Source organism: Myzus persicae, unplaced genomic scaffold (genome assembly GCF_001856785.1).
Source record: "Myzus persicae strain clone G006 unplaced genomic scaffold, MPER_G0061.0, whole genome shotgun sequence".
NCBI lineage: Eukaryota > Metazoa > Arthropoda > Insecta > Hemiptera > Aphididae > Myzus > Myzus persicae.
In genome coordinates this window covers 248791-271955 of record NW_019103036.1, presented here as the reverse complement: position 1 = coordinate 271955, position 23165 = coordinate 248791, and the positions used below count along the sequence as shown (strand labels likewise).

Here is a 23165-nt window from a genome sequence, read left to right as displayed (position 1 = left end):
CCGCACTTATTGTCGCCAATCAGCAGTATAAACTATACTGACCCGGTAATAATATTTACCTAATAATCATATTAGGTCAGCGGTATAAAGTACACACTATAGTCTATAACTATTAACCATGTAGACATATTTATAGTAGTCTACGACAGTACAACACCCGAACACCGTCGCACATTATTTTAATATTTTCTCGGAGTTCCAATTCTCTCTCCGTTCTCCATTTTACCATTATCATTAATCACGCGCGTACACGACCATGAACATAGTAATAATAAAATAGTTGTACACCATACACGACACCCGTTCCACACTTCCACCGGTGCAACGCCACTGCAACTCGCTCTACACTCGTGCTCAGTGCAGCTCGTCTTATTATTATTACTATTATTACCGTCGCCGACGCGGTATTAAACATCGAACGCTCGAATGCGAGCAGGCTTCATCCCATCAACTACCCCGCCGACATGTTTTCATTTCGTGATAATAATATTCTCGAGTTGTGAACGACCGAATTACAGTGAATACACCGAATATTGAGATTGTTCGTGAATAATAGCAGTTTTGGACACTACTCGGCATTGTAACAAGACGTGTGGACGTATTTTAGTGCACTAATTTACCGTATAGTGCTATTAGTGCAGTTATTGCAGTAGTCGTAGTCGTCGTCGTCGATCACCAACACACGCGACTTTATTGATAATAATAATTTAAAAATACGATTACACAACAAACACACGTCACACACACACACACACACACACACACACACAAACACACACAAACACACACACACACACACACTCTCACACACACATCTCCGAAACCGGTAAGAGGAGAAATAATATCACATATAATTCACATTATTGTTCAGAACTGCAGAAGGCAACGACCAGCGCTCGGCAACAACAAACCGCCGCCGCCGCCGCCGCCGCCGCCGCCGCCGCCGCCGCCGATTCCACATTTTGTCGTCCGTTTACAGTGCGGTACTTACTCAGCATCCGTTCCGATATCATCTCTTTTAGTTTAGCGCAATATTAATATGTCTGTGTTACCGCGGAGAATACTCAAGGAGACCCAACGTCTGATGCAGGAACCGGTGCCCGGAATCAGTGCCAAACCGGACGAAGGAAATGCCAGGTGAGACGCGTCTTCCACGCATAGTGTGTGGAAATAAATCGACGATGCTCCTACTATAATATAGGCCAATAATATTATTTTCGTGAATAAATGTCTGCGCGGTCTGGGTACACTTGGATTCTATCCTGATTGCGTTTGTTTAATTTTTTTGTCCCCCCTCCGTCGATGCGAACAATAATCACGATAGCGTACGTCGGTCATCGTTTTATTTAATTTTTTTTTTTTATGCCACAGGTATTTTCACGTCAAAGTCACGGGGCCCGAAGACTCGCCATTCGAAGGGGGCCTGTTCAAGTTGGAACTATTTTTGCCCGAAGACTATCCAATGTCAGCGCCAAAGGTTCGCTTCATCACTAAAATATACCATCCAAATATTGACCGACTTGGAAGAATATGTTTGGACATACTTAAAGACAAATGGTCACCAGCGTTGCAGATACGTACTGTTCTTTTGTCCATACAAGCGTTGTTGAGCGCACCAAATCCAGACGATCCATTAGCAAACGATGTAGCTGAACTGTGGAAAGTTAATGAAATTGAAGCCATACGCAATGCTAAGGAATGGACACGCATGTATGCCTCAGAAAACTAAACAGTACGCTTTAAGTGAGGAGTATAAAAATAAAGTTAAAGGTTAATAATTATAATAATATAAAATACTCTGAATGAAAACCATTCTAAATCGAGCAATATACTTATATATTTTTTTCCAACAGTTGTCTTTTAACTAATGGAAATTTATTAAGAATTATAGAAAATGGTAATGATGGAATATAATTGTTAACATATTGTTGTTCCCTCAAATTGTATTATTATGCCTTTGGTATGTAATCACAATGATAATTTAAAAGGGTAGGAAGTTTTACTAGCCTATTCCACTGAATGAAATATAGAACTGTTAAGTCATCAGTGAATACTAGTAATTTACTTATATATATTTATGTAAAACTTATGTATTTTCATTTTAATGTTGTAATGCTTTTCATCAGTTATATCTTAATTTAAACTTGTTCGTAATCTTTTATTATTCAATTTTTTTTTTATGATTATTATTATATTGCTGAGATTCATCATTCTTGTGTGAATAAAACATTTATTTAAGACTTACCTAGCCTTTGAGTAAACTATTATGCACCCAATGGGAATGTTTAAATCACTATCCTAAACACTGGTTTTTTTTTACAGTTAAAAATACATTTATTTGGCCTTCAAATACACATTTTTTTCATTAACCTTACATTTGCTCATTTTTTCTAGAATAAAATTGATAATTTGGATGTATTAAATCTTTATTGACAATGACTAAGCAACTCAAACAGTCTTATCACTTTAAGAGGATATCAGTAAAATTATTTTATTGTTAGAATCTATGAATAATTGGTTTTAGATTGTAAGTAAGACGCAATTTGTATATCATTGGTTTTACTGAACAATACACTCTCATTCATTGTTACTTAAGTCTATACAAATTAATGACATCCTCTTCATTTTGTTTGAGACAAAATTATTTTAATTAAAAAATAAATATGTTTGTAATGCCTTGTGGTTTTAAAATTACAATTAATTAATAGTTTACAATACCTGTGTTTTGAATATTTTAAGCGAACTTGACATGCGTTGTAGTTTTGTCAGTGAACATGTTAACATTTTGTTTGTACTCTAATTGTTGTATACTTAAAATATACTTGTATACAATTAAATATGATCATTTAAAAAAAATTATATTTGTTAAATATAAGAAAAAAAATTAATTTAAAAACTCAATATATATGATTCGTGGACTAAAACTTTAAAAATAGAATAGATTTATTTATCGAGTATTAAAAGAGACTTTTCAGAGAGTCCGGGATTGACACTTCATAACTACAGAAATAAACCTAAAATAGAAGAATTTAGTTTTGAAATAATCACCAAGATGTATTCCACACTTTATACTGTTCTGTTGAGGTCAGTTCCACTCTGCACAACACTAGTAACTAACCAATTTACATTTTTATTCCAAGTGCAATAATTTTGCAAATGGCAAACCTAACAACAAAAGTGGAGTAAAAATTTAATTTTCTGAGTTAAAGCAGAATTCTGGAAAGTTTTCTTAAAAAGTACATACTTCACCTACTAAGCTAGAAAAAAGCATTTTGTTTAAAAAGTTGTGTACCTTCTTTTTCAACATCTTTTGCGATATACATAGTGTACTAAAGTCCTTATGACATATTTCTCTGTTGAACCTAATATTTTTGTGAATACTAAGGGAAGGTTAATAGTGTGGGGGCGCTTCCCCGGTATAGTTGAGTGAATCACCATCTATTTCTAAGAATAGTATGTTAGATTACATTATTAGTATTCTTAATTAAATAAGTTGAACTAACTTTTGCCCAAAACATTGCATACAACTTGCAAGTCAAACAGTCCTGTATTTAGAGGGAGGCCAGGGTTGGACATTGCCCCCTCCCTTAATTTCTCCAATACATTTTTATTGATTTTCTTTTGTGTTTAAATATTATACATCTCAATGTGGGTTTTTTTGAATATATTGTGTATTTGGTTTGTGTGTGGTATGTGGAAATTTTATGTTTAAATATATTTCTCGTTTGTTCTTGTAAGAGGTGTGAAAGTTAATACGTTTGAATGACAAATTATACTAGGTCTGTATTAGGGTAGAGAATTATAATATTATCTCCTATTAACATACTTTGCCCAAAGTACCAAAATATTGCCTTGAGCAAATTGTAGATTTTAATAATTTTTATATTTTAGTCTTAATATAAAAACCATTTATTTTTTGAAGAACATTTTAAAGTTTTTTGTTTACCTCAAAGCTATTAGTACTTGTTAGAGTGTTAGCTCTTTATCTTAACTTTTAAAAAAATACATTTTTTAATTGTCCAAAAATGTTTTGGCCTCATATAACCATAACACAAGTCATCTGCTCATATTCATAAGGTCCTTACAATTTTCATTTATTTTGTACATCATGATTTGATGAGTTATAGAAAATTAGGACCCCGCATGGCCACATTTAAAAAGTCCTAAAATTACAAAATTATGCAAAATATAATTTTATAATATACAGAATCATTAAGTCATAAAAATACATTTTGGCATAAACTATTAATTTTTTGAGCAAAACATGTAGAACCATATAAATACCTCTCCTGACTAATATTTATGTTCAATGTATATAAAATATAATAATTCATACTTTTAAAGTGCCCCCCCCCCCCAATGTTCTAATTTCTAATTATGATTTTGATGTACCTACTTCAGGTCAGGTTCATGACCATAATAGCCTAAAATTGGTTCAAATATTTTATTGTATATAAACACTAATAATGTAATGTTGTGGCAACAATTTCAAATCTACAATTAATATATTTTTAATTTCAACAAAATTGTAGAAGCAATTTGAACTTCTAACACGTCTTATAAAAAAAAAGTTGTGCCTTTGAAATGTTGATATATATAATGTAAGAAAAAGTTGAGGAACCTTGTATTCAATTTTTTAGCCTTTGGGTATGAGAACATACATTTTTATTTTCAGCTACCAGTAATGTGAATTAAATAATATTTTCTGATCAAGAACTTAATAATCTGATGAAAATAATGCTGATCAAATTTAATCAAATTACCCATCAATTATAAATATTCTTCATTTTATGTTTAACAATAGTTAATTAAACATCTCATTACAACTTAATATATTATAGTGAATTTACATAATTTGAAAATAGTTGCAATTTGAGTTTACACAGCTGTGATGAAAGTGTAATAAATATTTTGAGGAATAACCCCTCCACAGTAGAATTTTGTGACATTGTGACAACCTGGTTTTTAGGATGAATTTTAGTATTATGTTTGCACTCACTACAGCTATATGCCTATATTACTATGTTTTATGAGTATATATTAAAAATTTGAAATTTTACAATATAATTATCTATAATATCTCAAACAAATCAAGAATCTTATTTAAGTTTTCACAATATCTTAAGAACAGTTAACTGTTTAATTTTTATGGTTAAATTCATGATCATTCTTCCTCAAAACTGCACAGTGCACATATCAATTTTGTGTCTACGTCATTTTTATTTAAATCTTTGAACTGTATATTTTGTACAAGGTTATGTAATTAATTATTATTTAATATATAAATTTCAAGTGACAGTATGTTGCAGTATTTAAAATATTTTACAGCCCTCCTGAAAAAAAATTGGTAGTTCTTTATTGCTGATATATTATAAACTTTATACACTTGAAAGCTTGAAGTTTTTAAAAAACCATTAAACCTGGGCTGTATACAAATATTTTAGATTTAAACTGGTATAAGCATATTTTATAAATTTAAAATCATAATACATATTAATATATTATTATGTATAGATATATATAATAAATATATATTTTAAATATTTATTTTATTTTTATTATAATACATAATATTTAAGTCTAATGACCACAATAAATATTAGGATTAAAAATTACATCATAACATGTTCATTCACGACAATGACTAGAATAATTAGGAATTAGAATTGTCACAGCTAATGCGTCCATAGACACATTTTATGTATGATACGTAAATTTGAGTTGTTCAAATGACGACAATGCTGTTGTGTTTACAATGATGTTGGTCAAAGTATAAATTAATACAATGCTACAGCAATGTCATATACATTAGCAATAAGGTAATTATCACAAATAAAAAATAAAATAACAATAACAACATTAAAAAAATAATAATAAAAAATACCAAATAAAAGTATATAAAAAAACAAAACATAATGTATGAAAAAATAAAAAGTAGGGCCTTAATTAGATTGATTAGACTTAGAAAAACAATTCAATGTATAGTACAATAATATAATAATTTTTTTGTGATATGGCAATATTTGATAAATTGTGTTTAAATGTGTATGCGATGTATATTAAAATCATCATGTAGATGTCCTCTCTAATTATTTAGAGTTTCAAACCTCAAAATGCACAAAATAACAAAAAACATAAATTGAATATTAAAATTAAACAGTATTTGGAAAATTGTTGTTTCCATATTTCTTTCTTTTTTTCAATCCTTGATAATATTTTTATTAAAAAGGAAATGGGAGGAGAAGACACCGGCAAGTTGTGCAAGAACCCTTTACTAGTCCACAAACTGACCAGGTTGTGTATCAATTGTTTAGATGGGTACAAAACCTAATGTGTACAATATATTTTGTTGAGTAATACCGCGAAATCTCAAAAATATACTTTTCTTCTTGACTTTTAACTTAACTCATAATGGCAAATTATTTTTACACTCATTGTATAGACTATTCATTTTTAAGACTAGATGAATACAGGTGTCTCTTGACCAGTAAGAAGACGAAACATGGATGTTGGCATTGTTTTCATCAAAATCTGTAAAATAAACACATCAAAGAATATAAATATAATAATATTATAATATAAGATAGAACAATAAAAAAATGTTTATTATTTATCACTCTGTGAATTCAGCATTTATTTATACAAGTAACTGGGTTTCGGTATAATGATACTACTATACTCTGTACTCTGTCCAGCAACCCTGAAAATGCATTTTTTCAGAGCATTTAAATAATAATGCAAGATCTAATTTTTCCCACTATAGTCACCATCACTGCCACCAGCTATAAGCAGTCTAAAATGTGTTTTGGTTGCCGCCTGGTTGCGGTCTTTTGCTGTTATATAGTATAAAGTACATGTTCAAAAGGTATAGGAATTTTAACTATTGTAAATACACAATTTATTATTTTTGATTAAATTAATATTTAAAAAAATACTACAAATCAGATGTGATATTACAGATAAAACCGTTAATTATTAGTTAATAAATATTGCAGTATCACATTGTAAGAGCTCACAATAAAACAACTCAAATCAATAACTTCATTTGTCAGAAACAAATTCAGATGTACTTCAAAAAATGGCAACACCATTAGAATCAGTGCACTATCTGGATGGCAATATTTCAAAGTCGATTCATTTCAATAGCATAAAAGTTAATGATTAAATTTTAAAAAAAAGATTTAAGTGTCCCCCCCCCCCCGTGTTTATAAAAACACCTCATATTATGATCTATAGGCAATTCATTAATGTAATTTATTTCTCAAAGTATTTAATTTGTTGAAGCTAAAAAACATTGTCTTATTACTTCTCCGACTGAAGTTGCCAATAGGTTGACAATTTTTTCATGCGGCACAGCTACCACACTTTGATTGTTTATTTCAATAATTCTATGGCCAACACGTACCCCACCACGTTCCGCAATTCCACCACGAAGTAAACTACATATCTGTTATACAAATCAAATAAAATATACTTAATATTTGAATTTAAATACAATTAATAATAAAATAAATAGCATTATCACTTACAACACCATTTTGAACACTAAAACCAAGTTGGTATTTTGTGTCAGGTCTTTTTATTTTCACTTCGACCACAGGGGCACATGGAACAACAGTTAATTTGATAACTGTTTGAGGTTTAGAATTCTTTAAAAAATAAAAGAAAGAAAAACAATTTATTAAAATTAAGTCATAAACAACAGTGTAATGATTAAATTCAATAAACAGTACCTTGATATAATTTTGACAAGTGGACAATGGTAGGCCAACTAGTGATACACCATTAATAGCAATGATTTGATCACCAATATTTAACTGGCCACAGCGTGCAGCTGCTCCAGCTGGAGCCAGGTTGGCTATCACAACAGTAGGTAACATGGAACCCCAACCTGACTCAACAATCACAACACCGAGTATTTCGCCTTTAGATTTTGGCACTACAACCTGAAGGCAAAACAAAAAAAAATCAGTATAACTGACATTAACCAAACAAACTTAACATACTTCTTTTTGCAACTCTTTTTTTGCAAACATTTGTAGTTCATCTCCAAATATTTCTTGTGAATTTAATACTTCTTGATAGTCCATTTCTTTAACAAAACTATGGTCCTCAATACCATTTGCTTTTAAAAATTCCATATATGCCACTTGAAAGGCCTGGCCAATAGATTGGGCAATAAACTGTGCCTACACATAATAAATATAATGTTTAAAACAAAATGTAACATGTAACTATTTAAAATAATATGTTCACCAACTCAATTTATCATTGCAATTAATAAGTTAAATTTGCAAGCCATCTATTTAAAATTTCCAGGTATAAAAAACAAAATTATTATTTTTGGTATAATAGGTATTAAATACTTTGGAAAACTACATGGTTAATATCATTAATATATGACATGTGTCAGTCAATTTACACTTGAGTAAATATTTTAAAAAAACTACCTAAACATGGTGTAGCGACCAATTTTATTATCGCCAGTATTGAATCAACTTTTAGATATAATTATAAATAATTTAGATATTTTAAACATCTTACTTCATCACTTTCAAAAACGTGGCATATCATTTTGGGAGTTCTATTGTTGGCTGTCTTGTCAATGCCGTTTACACCTGAAGGCACTAATGCAGTTTCTGTGGTGGATTCAGATGGTTGGTGTGTAAGGAAACAACGTCTTCGGGCCATTAAGACAACTAGTTCACCAATATCAGCTATATAAGAAATGGTCCTGAGAGCATGGTCCATCATGATTTCTTTCAAGTCAGTGTTGAGAACCATTATTTTTTCAGTTGATATAAAAAGATCCACCTCTGTACTTGGTTGAGTCTCGCCATCAGGAGCCTGCCAAAACAAATAAAAATTATTATTGCAATATTATTAAGAGGACACCAAGCGGGTATTTGTTGTCTTGTCTTCTTACAAATGTACGTGGCAAATTGTATGTTCACAATAATACATTTTACTCTGTCATTTCTAAAATTAGAGTGAATTTTCCTCTAATAAAATGTAAAGGCAAGAATATTATCCAAGGAATCTCCAAGAATTATTTTGACACTATGACTTTTAAGTAATTTATGATCATTTTAAAATGTACAAAAAGCTAACAGTTTAAAAATGGTTATAACTTACTTAAAAATAATTATATCAATAAAACCCCCCGAGATGTCTTAGATAGTATTGATTTCAAATTTTAGAAATTGCAGTGCGAAATGTATTATTGTGAACGTACAATTTGCCATGTTATAAGTTTGTAAAATGGAGACAACAAATGCCCGTGCGGTGTTCCCTTAATATTAACACAGTTGATTTATTTTACACATCCAACTTACCAAAGCCTATTTTATCATCCAAATGTAACGAAGCAGAATAAAATAAATTGAATATACATATGATTAAAAACAAAATATTATTAGTTACATTACTTTTATTCTAGACACAGCTTCTTCGGCTTGCATCATCCTAGTACTTTTCGTCGGTTGTCCTTCACAAGCTAACTGCGTAGAACCCAAATACCGTGCTCGGAATAAAACACCTTCAATTAATACTGCAGGTTCGTGAATCATAACTAAATACCAAATAAAGATTTAAAAATATATGAGAACAAATTTAAGGAACCAATACTTAAAATAGTTGTGTAAATTTAATATCACTTTCAAATTCATACAATTTCAATCACTAGTCTTGTAAGGTTTTAATATAAGGTAATATAATATTAATATGTAATAACTTAAGAAAATTTGTAATGAAGTATTAGATATTACTATTTTGTTCTATTATTTTGCATGTATATATGATTAAAATTTAATCGCTGACAATTTCACAACGTTAAAATATTTAAGCGAGTGTTTAATGTTGATTATAAAAGTTGTGTGTTTCATTGGACTTACCGTGCAATCAAGTGCAATATTGTGTTAATTCCGTGTTGTGCAGTTGATAAAAAAAATAAAAGCAATATTGTTAGTGTTAGAATAATGAGTTTTAAAAAAAAAACAAAAAATGGAAATAGTATTTGAAAAATATACTATACATTCTAGGTAGGTCATAAAAATGTAACAACTATCATTAATTTCCTTTTTAATATTAAATATTAACAATTGTTAATTCTTTTTATAATACAATTAACAGATCTAAGAGCTACAAAATATCAAAATATATACAATTCATTCACAATATTATAGTTTAAATAATAAACATAATTGTTATAAATTAACACACAACTTCACAGTCACAATACTATTATACAAAACGTGCACTTATAGAAGCAAGGAAAGTAAATTAAATAGATAAATCCAAATCCATTTCTTTAGACAAAAATTTAACACAATTCCACAGTAAACTAAATGGTATATTTTATAATAACAGAAAACAAATGATTTAGAATAAAATAGTAAGGTTTTTTAAATTAAAAGCAAAAAATTATTTGGCCGAAGTAATGTTTATAATTTAAATATAAAACTCAATAATAAATAACTTTATAAAAATTGAAGAGTATAAAATATAATTTAAAAAAATTAATTCAATATTATAGTCATAATAATTATGTATTATATATTTTATAAATACATATTAATTTTAGTGCGAAATGTTGTTAAAACCGTGCAGATAAAATTATAAGAAAATAATTATTCATTCTTATCAAAGCATACCTGTTTGGTGTTGAGGTATTCCTAACGGAATAACAAAAACAAAACAAAGCTGTTAAGATACATAATATATTATAGTATATTTACACACATATAAAAATGTTCTGATGGGATATTGGGCGTTTTGGGGTTATCTACGTTATTCACAAAATCAGTACATATTTTTTGTTAAATATTTAAATATACTTGAAAATATTTCAGAATGTAAGTCGTGTACTTGGTGAAATTATAGATTTGTATGATTTAATTACTAATATGAAAATGTAAGTGAAAATTACAGTCTTTATTAAATATTTTATTTAGAATAAAACTTTGAATTAAAAAATATAATAATAATTTACGTAAAAATCTGTATTAATGATTTAAGTTTTGGGAATTAAATTTATAATCTTATCTAAATAAATAAAAATGAATCATTATCATAAAATTGTTTTCATTAACAAATTTTATCAATACAAATATTAATTGATTCTTCTGTTATTATGTTTATTATAGTAAGGATAAAATATAATAACCAATGTTTAAAAATGTTCATGCCTTCAAGATGATTAAAATTGTTAATTGTATCAAAGAAAAACAATTGATAAAATTATATAAACATTTAAAGTATAAAAGTATTTTTAAATAATTTATCTTGTATGTAAAACAATAAAATAAATAGTCTATGAAAATCTTTAGTATCGAGAATTAAAATAATATGTGAAGTCACGTGGGACACCAAATTTACAAGTTATACTTTTATTGATTACTGCATTAAGATGTTGACATTTACAATATTAGTCATACATTGCATTTGCAAATGGCATTGTGCGTAAGTATAAAATAATAATATTTGGTAAAAGTTTCAAGTATCCACAAATATTATTTTTGAATTACAACAAAATAACTAAAATTTGTATTCCTAGTTTAATCTATTAAATCAAAATTTCAACTTCAAACGTCAATAAATCAAGAAAGTGTTTATGCATATTTTAGATTTTTGAATTTAGGTAAGGTGAACCACATAATTATGCAGTTTAGCATATTGGTTCTTTCACTTTCCCCGTTACTCTGATTTGTTAGAAAAATGAATAATAATTAATTAATTTTATCAGGGAATTACAAAAAATTATATTTGATATTTTGAAATAAAAAACAAATAAAATACATTTTAAACTAACTAGATTTCGAAGAACAAGTTTGTTAAAAAAGCATACATTTTTTTTTTTGAAAATGAATTAAAAATACAAGTATGATATGACGACCAGATTTTGATTTTGCAATACCAGGTTGTATAAACAGTAAATTGTTGCCTATTCTTTTCACATATTCTAACGATATTGTGAAAATATAATTCAATGAAACTTTTAGTATAAAACGATATAGGATTTGATTAGCCATTTGTCCTCTTCCTTCACTTATCCCACACCTCACCTTATTTATTAGTTATACCCACTGAGAATACATCTTAACTTAATATTTTGGACTACATTTTTAATTAAAAAGTTAAATTTTTGTAATCTTATAAAAACTATTAGAGATTTAAAAAATTGTCTTTCAAGATATCAAATTTGTAAATAAGCAAGATATAACTTCTTAAGTAATCTCTCCACCCACAAAAACAGTTTATATAATACATTTTAATAACTAATATACTACTAGCTTCTCTTAGAAACTAAAATTATATATTAAGTTTACATATTGGCGGCGGTTATAATTTATGTAAAATATAAGATATTTGTAACTAATAAACTTGAAGTAATTTGCTGCTAACAGGCAAGCTGATAGCAAGTGTAGAAAGCATCATTATTCATAACCTCATGTTTAGTTAGTTTTTTAGTTAAGCAATAATTATATGGTTAAAATAATATTTTAATTTAAAACTATAATATATTGCCTTTAAAGTGTTGCAATAAAAGCATTATTGAAAACGGCTGAAAATTGCTTCTCAATCTTCCATGCGGCATAATAATATATTAGCGCTTATTCACTTTTTACAATTTATTAAGAAATGTATTTTATCATTTCCATTTTACTGACCTTCTTTATTGCGAGCTTTCTTCTTAGTTCCATCTTTCTCCTATGGGAAAAATATATCATCATCAATAAAATCAATAACTTATATACTACAACAAATATACTTTGAAATTTTAACAATTCAACATAAATATAAAATTTAAGAACACTTCATTCAAATATTCAATACAGAGAAATTATACTACATAAATAATAAAAGGATTACAACATTTGAAAAGCATTTATTCATATGGAATTAAGCAAATACAATAAAAACAAAAATCCTAACAACAAGTGATTATAAAATTAAGTGTACAATATTAGTTTCAATAGTCTATTTTAGAATACTCAGAAAAATACTTCATTGGTATATAAAACACATATTTTGAAATTTGGGTTAAATATTTGAAATGTACAACTAGACCCATTTGTTCTACAATTTTCAAGTCTTCTATTCTTCTAGTTGTAATAAAGTCAGCAATTCTATGATTATTTTTTATTTAAGTATTAAGTATCTTTACCTATATATTTTTTAAAGCAATAAAATGTTCATCAATCATACTTAACAACATTTTCAAATACAATTTGGATGTTATGGATTCAATTTTTAAGGAATTTATAAGATTTTTAAACTATTGCATAACAATATATTTTTTATTTTGTGAATTAATTAAAATTAAAAAATTATACATCAAAATAAGAATCTGTTATACACATTTTTAAGATACTTAAAACTGAAAAAATAGAATAAAATACAACTTATTCAATAATTAAAAAGTACATCATACTTAATCGAATTGAGAATGGTCCAACATTTATGACTATTTTTAGAAACTGGAAATGTGTGTTCAAAATATTTTTCTTCGTTTTAATTTTAGCAATAGTTTATACCGATTAATTTATATGATTTTGCAATTTCATTTCAAAAGTAATCACATAAAAAATAACAACTAGTAACACAAGAGTAGAAATGTATAAGATGGTTTCAACTAGTTACATTAATATAAATGATAATCCTTATCATCGTAATTCTAAGATGATTGTGAGAGAAGAATTATTTCGAATAATGAACGTTTAAAATCAATTTATTAATCAGCAGTGTTCTAATTTATTCTATACAAACATCACCTGTTGTAAGAAATTTAGGTTGTAGGTACTAATTAAAAGCCGAATCAAAATTGTGTAATGCAAATACAAAAAAAATATATAATCATGTCCAATTGATGACAGAGAACTACAACCAAAAAAATAATTAAATCAAATAAACTATTTAAATGTCTAAAATTGAACACAAAAGCACATAGGCAAACCTTTTTTGCAGGGTTAAGGGTTTGGGTTACGATGAATGGTTTTTCAATTATAGCAGCCGGTTCTACGGGTGTAGGATGTGTGGACGTATTGCTTGATGACGACGTCAAACTAAACGGTAACATAGACCGTGTTTTTGACTTCTTCCAGTCCTGTGGTGATATTTTATAAAAAACTAATTTGTTTTGTTTTAATTTTTGGTAACTTAAAAATTTTTTTATTTTTTCAAAAATTAAAATAAAAAAATTAAAATAATTGACCGACTGGGTTAGAAACACATGTCACAATTGCTCAAACAATAAACGCCACTTGAGTAAATACTATAAAACCACTAGGGGTTATCAAAGTGTTGAGGAAACAAATTGTATAATTTATTTAAAAAACTTACAGATTTTTCATCAAAGAATCCAGTGTCATCAGTTCTTTGTTGTCCTAAAAGTCTATCAGTTTCTAAGTCTGTATCAGCTTCTTCTAGTAAATAAACATACATAAGTGAAACTAAAAATCATAAAAAATAATAAGTATATAAATACCTTCGTCACCACTAGGTCCAGATCCAGTTCCTCTATGCCTGGTAAAAAAAAAGAAGGGATTAAGTTTAAAATAAATATTTTTATATTATAAATATATTTTTATTCTACATTAAAGCTTAAGTGATAAATAATATAATATCAATATTTCATGTTATTAATCAATTTTAATAATAGTGTACTAATATTTTACCTTGGTACCCAAATAGGTAAATCTTCAGTTTTGGCAGTATTTGAATTCGTACTATCTTTGCTAGGGCTGCAACCTGGAGATATGTCATCGTCCACATTAGTAGTTTTCAAGGGTTTTGTTTGTCTAAGACTAGATCTTATTTCATGAATAGCAGCTTCGACCAAATCAGCAGATTCATTGGCACTACGATGTGCTGTTGGTGCTGGTGGAGGAGGAGTTCTACTCTCATCAGGTCTCACTAAAACCAAATAAATGTTTTGTACTAAGTAATTTGCTTTTATGACACAGGAATATAATAATTATATTAAGACATAATTGACAATTGTGTACCTATATGCATTATATTATTATTAGGAATGGTTTTTCAAAGTTCAAAATTCAAGAAGAATTTAGATTTGAATTTGAACGTCTCAAACGATCAGAATAGCTTGGGTATAATCAAATTTGAAATGTTCAAACATGACAGTAGAAAAATAAAAAATTATTTTTATTCAGTGCAAATACTTATTTACTATAATTATATATATATTTTAATTAAGCTATGGTAAAATGTGTACAGTTATCAAATAAAAAAATTTTTAAATAATATATAAGTTCAAGTTTGAACAGTTTGAGGAAAAAATTAATTTTAAGTTTGTGAAAACTCAACTTTAACCCATCTCTAATTATTATGTAATATCTTGGTAGCTGAATGAAAAGTTTTACTTTTTGAATTTCTTTTATAGTTGAACAATTATTTTACAATAACATAAATGAGGTGCAACCACTCTGACTTAAACTATTAAGATTCTAGTATATTAAAAAACAAACAAACCTAGTGAATCCAATAACTGAATTCCTGTTTCTTGGCTATTGGAATGTACCTCACTTGCATTGGCATCAATGCTATCACATTTACTGGCCCTATTTGTACGTTCTATTATTTCTCTTTCAATCTCACTAATTTGTCTTTTCATTAACAATACCTAAATGCATAGAAATTGTTATATAAATCATAAAAACATAAAATACGCTTTACATACAGTTGGATTATTATTATCTGTATCACTAGTGTGACCGCTAGACAATCCATCTTCTAAAACTGGCATGGTGATACATGTTACACCACATAATGGAATTAGGTGTTGACCATCAACCATAGAAGATGATTCACCATCACTACCCATACCAGCATCTTCACAGTCTGTTACTTCGGGTGATAAAGTCACATTACGACTATACCTTCCAACACAGCTCTAAACAAATATTCATCATATAACATATTATTTATATACTCAGCAATTAAATAATTATACATACTTGATGAACTCCAGCTAAACATCGAGAACCATCTGATGATGAATCATGTTTATGTGGAGATAACTGTGAATTTTTGTGGACATCTTCATTTGACAGATGCATACCAACGTATGTATTACCTTGTTCAGAAACTGGTATTCGTCTTCGCAATTCATACTCCAAATCCTAAGGAAATTATTAAGTTAATCAAATAAAATCATCACATGAATTGTACTACTAATAACTAATAATTAACAATAAAATATACAAATAACTCCTAATTCTTTCAAAAATGATAAAATATAGGGCAATTCAAAAAATATAATATAATTTTCAACACTGGAATTTGTCAATTTAATGACTTAAATTTACCCCTGCTTCACAAATATACTACTGCCCATGACAAAATCAAAAACTTGTTATGATTAAGTGCGCATATAATTAGTTTTCCCCTTCCAGTGAAATAGGGTCCAAAACAGTCAAGGACAGTGATTTTAAACTTATGTCACAAGCTTTTGAAAATTATTTTTTTTTAATAATTATAATTAAGAGTAATATAATAAGTTATGAATATAAACAATTACAATTATGTTTAATTTTTTGTACAAACATTTTTCATGACTCAGACATATGCCGTGAAAAGGTTGTAAGAGCAGTGTGCCTTGTGTAAAAAAATTTTGTAAACCACTGGTCTATAATATACAATCCATCTTAAATACTATGCTCTACATTTTTTTACAAAAGTATACAATCATTCTGAATGCACTTTAATTTCATAATTCTAAGGTCTATATAATCACAATTCTAGTCCCTCTCATTTCTACAGTTGACCTTATATTGGGTTTTGACAAAATACATTACTGTACAATGTATTAATAAAATCTAACTCATCATATACTAAGGCTAGGTAAGGTTAGGTTATTTGTAAATTGTATTGCACATGTGCTTATGATTGGTTGGGATTTCGGGAATATATTATTTTCCAGACCATTATAATTGTAAAGCAATTCTAGCAAACTAGAAATAAATAATATTGTAATTTATAATATCATATAAAAAAAAATATATTATATACCTGGAATTGCAACTGTTGATTATCCTGATTTTCAGCTCCAGATTTAAAAAATTCTTCTAAAACTTTTCTAGTCTCTGAAAATTCATACAAATAATCGAAATTCATAGTTGGAGATGGACTGGAAGACCTAGAATCATCTTGAATCACTCTCTAAGAAAAATTAAAATTATTTAGATTATAAACACGATGATATTAACAATATGTATAATATAATAAGCATACTTGAGGAAATCCCGGTCGAGGCATATAAAGTGTAGGAGATGATAATAAAGATGGCATTGATTGTTCTTCCTCCCTGTATTGTTTCGGTGATCCATTAAAATCATTTGTCTGAATTTCGCATTGAGACCTAATTAATCCATCAGTATTTTCAGTGCTTGATATTTCTGATCGATTACTGTTTGCAATCATATTTATATCACCATTTTGACTAGTCTATCGAAAAAAAAAATAAAACAATATTAGTCATCATAAAAATATAAAAAAAGAGCCATACACACTTTATAATTTAAATGGTGTTGACAAGAATCAATCGTTTGGTACGTATTTTTATGATGATGCATCCCATAGTGCCCAATTGAACTATCGTGTTGAACTTTATCCCACATATCATTATGTATATCATCAAACAAAACTGGATCATCTAATTCTAAATAAATTCTAAATAAAATTAATTTCATTTTTACATTTATTCACTTACCTATGGATAATGGTCGTTGATGTTTGGTTGGTTTTACATCAGTAGAAAATACTTCAGAAATCTCTCGTGAAGATTCAGTACTAGAAGCATCCAGTCCTCTACAAAATACATAATATATATATATAAAATATACAATTTTAAAAATAATACTGAAGTATAAATAAAAAAGTTATGTTCCATAAAATTATATTTTCCAATAAAAATCAAATTTGGTTGACTTACCTATTGCGAAGTTCCCATACCCTGCCAGGTGATTTGATCCAATCAACTTCTGTAGGCAAAGGTAATTGACGAGTTTTTCGTCCAGGTTTACTTCGACTTTGACTATAGACTTCTCGCCCTCCAGCTATTTCTATTATTCTGCAAGTTAATCACAGATATAATAACACAATAAAAATTGTTTGAACTAAATAGTTCATATAAATGTTCAACTTTTTCAGATAGTAAATTAATATTGACAAACCTTGAATCTCTCAATTTATATGTAGACTGTTGTGATGTCAAATTTATTTTATTAGAGTTTCTTGTTCGGTTAGCAGCCCCAATGTCCACATTACACATGCCCCCAGATTCACTGGATGCATTCTTGATATCAGATTCATCATCATCGTCTTCATCCATATTTTCGTTAATTTCTTCTTCATCGTCTTCAATACTAGTTTCTAATGATGAATCTTGACTAGCATCACTATCACTTCTTCTGCGACTTCGAAATTTTCTTATTCCACGGATGCTACGTTTTCTAGTACCATTTCCACGTATGTTATCACACCTATTAAATAATATGGAATGTTTTTAATTAACCTACAAATTAAAATACAATATAACCAGTTTAAGTTGATCAACAAGGAACCAGTTAAGGATAAAGCAGGCAATCTTTTATTAAGGACCTCGGGAATGATGATTGTTTAAAGAAAAAAATCTTACTAAGCTTACTATAGATTCATAATTAATACCTGTTTCTTTGACGTTCATTTGACTGAGTCAAATCCATATCATGGTCTGTGTCGTCGTCACAGAGGGGATTTAAATTTAAGTCTGTAGATCGTACAGTAGATGGGCGACACTTAGGGAAAATCTTAGATAAATCATCATTGTCCAGTTTCAAGCCTATCATAGCTTTTCAAAATACGGGTCCCACCGTTTCTGAAATCTAAAACAACAAAAAAATACACAAATATTTTAGTTTACAAATTAATCAACTATTGTCAGCACTTGAATAATAAAATATTATAATGTCTTAAAAAGTATAACAATTATCTATGGATTTTACTGGAGTTAATAAATATTACCTAGAATATTTAAAAACAATACTGGGTGGATGTAAAATTTGTTTTTCTTACAAAACAACCATTATTATAAGCATATGCAATTTGGCTACATTGTAGTTGTTATGGTAACTAACAACTAACATTAGAAGTTCAAGAAAAGATCAATTAGTAATTCGTTTATACGGCAAACCCAACATAGACACTATTGTACTTCAATATTTTTAGTCAAATACTGCTGTATACATTAAAGTACATGTTTGGAGTACAAAATAAGTATTGTAAATAAAATATAGGTAATGAATATTTTTCATTGCTGGACTAGTAATATTGCTTTAATTACAATAACAATACAAGTGTATATTATTATATTATCTCTTAATTACAACTGTATCAGGTACATATATTAATTTGACAAAAATACCACTTAACAAATACTTTTCTACAATTTAATACTGTTTAATTTAAATAGATTATTTTTTTAACTGGATATTTTTTAAATTAATATTCACAATAAGCATATGAGTATTTTTTATAATTTATGACTTGAAAAATATGAAGAAAAGAGCCATTCAATTGTGACACTTTATAATTTTATGTCTAGATTTGAATTTTACTTATTTTGTTTAAACATGGAATTTTTTTATGAGTTATGAGAGAAGTATGATAACACAGAAATGTTTCAAGTAGAAAATTAAATGCCCATGTATCATATACATTAATATCACACAAAATTATGTATATCTATATACTACGTATGTATATTTATAATTCTTCTATTCATACAATTATACCGATTGTTTAAATAACAAAAACTGCTACAACACTTGTTATTTTTAATTATGCAGAATGTAGATTATACCTATTAATTGTCATGAATAACACATTATGTATATAATGTATAATATTAATTAATATGGGTTAGGCAATTATTAAGAATTATGAAATTTACAATATGGTTGAATGATCACACCAATATATCATAACATAAGTATAAGAGTATTAAAAAATAAATTAAATATGAAATATTATATCAGTCTACAGAATAATTATACCTAATATTAAATATTATCTTTGCAAATAATTATACAACAAAAAAAAAAATACTAAATAATATTAATTGATAATAGTTACTCATAAATTATTTGACCAATAGCTTTTAAAAATGAAATGATATCCACAAGAAATAGTGGAAAATAACCTAACATTTTAAATGAGTCCAGAAAAAATGTTAACAACTGATGTCAGAAGTTGCAGAACTAAAACGTTTCCACAAGAAACATAAAAGGTGTTAGTAAATTTCTAGTGTAAGGTATGATCTTGTTTAAAATGTATAAAAAGTTATGGAATGTATCTATATAGGTCCCTAGGAAGGTTATTTCTAATGTAAAAAAATTATTTAGGCTTGTAAGAGGTAGTTTAAAATATCACTCGGAATGTGAAGGCTTTAATGATGGGAAAAAAGTTTAACAATACTTTTTGACCGGATGGCGGATGGTTAAAGTTACACTAGATACGGTTGACGTCCCAGGTCCACTAGTGATCCGATTCACATTTAACGACACTGGCCTAACAGCTAGCCCAGAATGGTAAAAATTGCTGTAAACGTGATCAGACTAATTACTAAATCTAGTCACAGCCAGTGACCGTAACAGTCAGTTAAGGATAAATACTTCTGGGGCCCCAAAGTGGTGGTCAAGAGACTGCATTTGCGACTCTCTGATCGAGGAAACTGCAGCAGCAGTAGTGGCGGCGGCCACCCGTGATCGGTCACAGAGCAAGACACACGGCACTGCCAACGACAACATTAACGCGGTGCGCAGAGTAACAACAAATCGATGTGGCTCACCTTCCGAAACAGATAGATTTATATTTTGCCGACATTAAATTTCTAATGACAAAACGGCGGTTGCACGGTTGCGCAGCGCGTCGACGGTCTCGGCCGATGGCGCTAATGTTGACAACTGGCACGGCTAGTCTGGCCCGGCGGCGGTGACGGGCAGAAATCGGAGCAGCAGACGCCGCCGTCGTCGCGTTCGTGGCCGTCGGGTCGAACGACAGTCGTACCGCCAGCACCGAAGTACAAGAGTGAAACGACCAGCGAGCACGGCATACGCGTGTACGTGAGACAAGAACGTGCGTGTATGTGTGTTTGCATGTACTGCTTGTTCACGGGCGCGCGCGCGCGTATGTGTGTGTGTGCGCGCGAGCCGTACTACTGCTTGTGATAACGTTATTGATTGTCCGTCAGTCGCGGCGCGGAAGGAACGCTCGGGAAAACGTGACTCACGGGGACGACGATGTAGTCCCGAGCCATAGTGGGAGGACGGGTAGCGCGCGGTGGTTGGACGCGACAGACGGACGTCGCGCGCGCGTTGCGTGTGGCACGTATTCGTGACGTGTGATCGCGGCGCGGTTCGTGTCGACCGCGCGACAGACGGACAGCGTCCCGTTGTTCCGGCGGCGGCGGCGGCGGCGGGACCGCGGACGCTGTCGGAATCGATCTAACGGTCGGGGGGGACCACGCCTGCAGGGATCGTCGGCCGAGCGCGTTCGAAATATTGTTATTGTATTATATTATCATACAATATTATAGGTAAACGGTCTCTGCGGTACTTGGCCGCGCCAAACCGGCCAGTACAGTAATAATATAATAAATAATTATACATAGGTAGTAGGTACCCTATTGTTCACGTCGGGGGCTATCCGGTAGGTATAATTGCCCTGAGCACAACTCGGTCAGTAGCTGTATTGCGTTATAGTTCATAGCTCATACAATAATTGCCGTTGTGGCGTTGTTGTATATTTTACACACAAGATATACCTACGCGTATATATATGTATATATATTACAATATAATGACGTTATTTATATAGTAACTATAGCTATGTATAGTGTTTAATAATAATGTATTTATATTATATATAATTTAGGTATATACCGCGTCTTAGACGTGTTGACGCGTTGACGTGTTGTATATTCCGCGTGTGAGTCGACTGCTGCAGGAGGCGGCGTTGTCGGCGTACTATTATAATATCATATACAACCATAATACTGTCACTAAAACTTGAGTAAAACGTACGTCATATACTCATGCACAGAGTATACAGCACCACATCACGCGGCGGCGTACGGAGAGATCGCTGTCCGCGTTATTAATTATTATATATATTATGTATAAGTACGCGTTACATACTTACATGTTAGGTACATGTAAAATATGTGTGTGTGAGTGTTGTTGACTCCGACTGAGCGCATGTGCGAGACAAATTTTGTGATTATTGGATGCTGCGGCGGCGTACCGAGAGGGTCAACAACAGCGGAGAGGGATGATGATGACGCTGTCTCGCGGTCTTCGCGTTAACCGTGTGCGTATGTATCATCTGTGAGAGTGTATTGTGCGCGCGCACGTACAAAGATTACCCAAAGGCCCAACTACTTCCCGCGGAGGAAGTTCGCTTCGCATAAACCACGAAACGGCGAAACACTAAAAGCACTATATACATTTAACATTATACTACATACATAATACGTATTTTTAGCTATATGCTATAGCTATTTGGGGTCCTATGTTGAAAACCATAGTGTAATATATAACTACTGCAGTAGTTGAGTCTTGTGTTAAACATCATACTAGACTAAAAAATCTTCAAAAAAATATAATTTGCAACGAACAATAAACATAGGTACAGACCAAAAAAAAAATTAACCCAAACATTTTAATGAGTCAGTGAATTGCTATAAGATAGCTGCTCCCATTTCCCAAACTGAGCCGAGTGGAGTATCATAATAGGTATTAATGTATAATAGCTTATCTATTTCAAGATACACTAAGGTTTAAGACATATTTCACATATTTGAGATCACCTCTATGGATCTATGTATGGAATACCATAATATTAAATGGAATAACTGTTTGGGTGTTTGTACGGATGGAGCTCATCTCGAGCTATGGCTGGTCAGTATGGTGGACTTCTGGCATTACTCGGCAAAAGCCCAGAAATAATATGGACCCATCGTCTGTTATTCGTGGAAAGTCTTTAGTATATAGGACAAAACTATTCTTTTATTTATAATTGTGATAAATATTATAATAATGTACAAATAGAGGATAAAAAAAGACTTTCAAGTTTTTATTGTGTTTAACTGTTAAAACCTGGATGATTTC

General features: G+C 29.9%; 2 protein-coding genes across 16 annotated transcripts; one reads left to right on the top strand and one right to left on the bottom strand.

The window, feature by feature from the left end:
* The first annotated feature begins 384 nt into the window (after positions 1-384).
* Positions 385-2374, top strand: LOC111033642 (ubiquitin-conjugating enzyme E2 N). Its single transcript, XM_022314475.1, has 2 exons — positions 385-1137; positions 1372-2374. The coding sequence occupies exons 1-2, from the start codon at positions 1040-1042 to the stop codon at positions 1727-1729; spliced, it is 456 nt and encodes a 151-aa protein (XP_022170167.1). The 5' UTR covers positions 385-1039; the 3' UTR covers positions 1730-2374.
* Positions 2375-5625: 3251 nt separating this feature from the next.
* On the bottom strand, positions 5626-22216 carry LOC111033644 (dentin sialophosphoprotein-like). 15 transcript variants are annotated; one of them, XM_022314477.1, is made up of 25 exons: positions 21939-22216; positions 18685-18881; positions 18192-18500; positions 17951-18088; positions 17729-17826; positions 17529-17677; positions 17251-17463; positions 17029-17178; positions 15975-16139; positions 15698-15910; positions 15490-15640; positions 14676-14913; positions 14486-14523; positions 14341-14423; positions 13955-14104; positions 12669-12708; positions 10653-10673; positions 9429-9571; positions 9336-9341; positions 8545-8847; positions 8007-8189; positions 7734-7946; positions 7530-7649; positions 7307-7447; positions 5626-6531 (listed from the first exon to the last, which is right to left on the bottom strand). In XM_022314477.1, exons 2-25 carry the CDS (start codon positions 18843-18845, stop codon positions 6460-6462), a joined length of 3498 nt encoding a protein of 1165 aa, XP_022170169.1. In that variant the 5' UTR covers positions 18846-18881; positions 21939-22216; the 3' UTR covers positions 5626-6459. The 15 variants fall into 15 exon arrangements, with proteins under 15 accessions (XP_022170169.1, XP_022170174.1, XP_022170171.1 ...); XM_022314482.1 differs by lacking the exon at positions 21939-22216 and adding an exon at positions 20846-21228 and having other exon boundaries at positions 17529-17671; XM_022314479.1 differs by lacking the exon at positions 21939-22216 and adding an exon at positions 20846-21227 and having other exon boundaries at positions 14341-14420.
* Between the last annotated feature and the right edge of the window lie 949 nt (positions 22217-23165).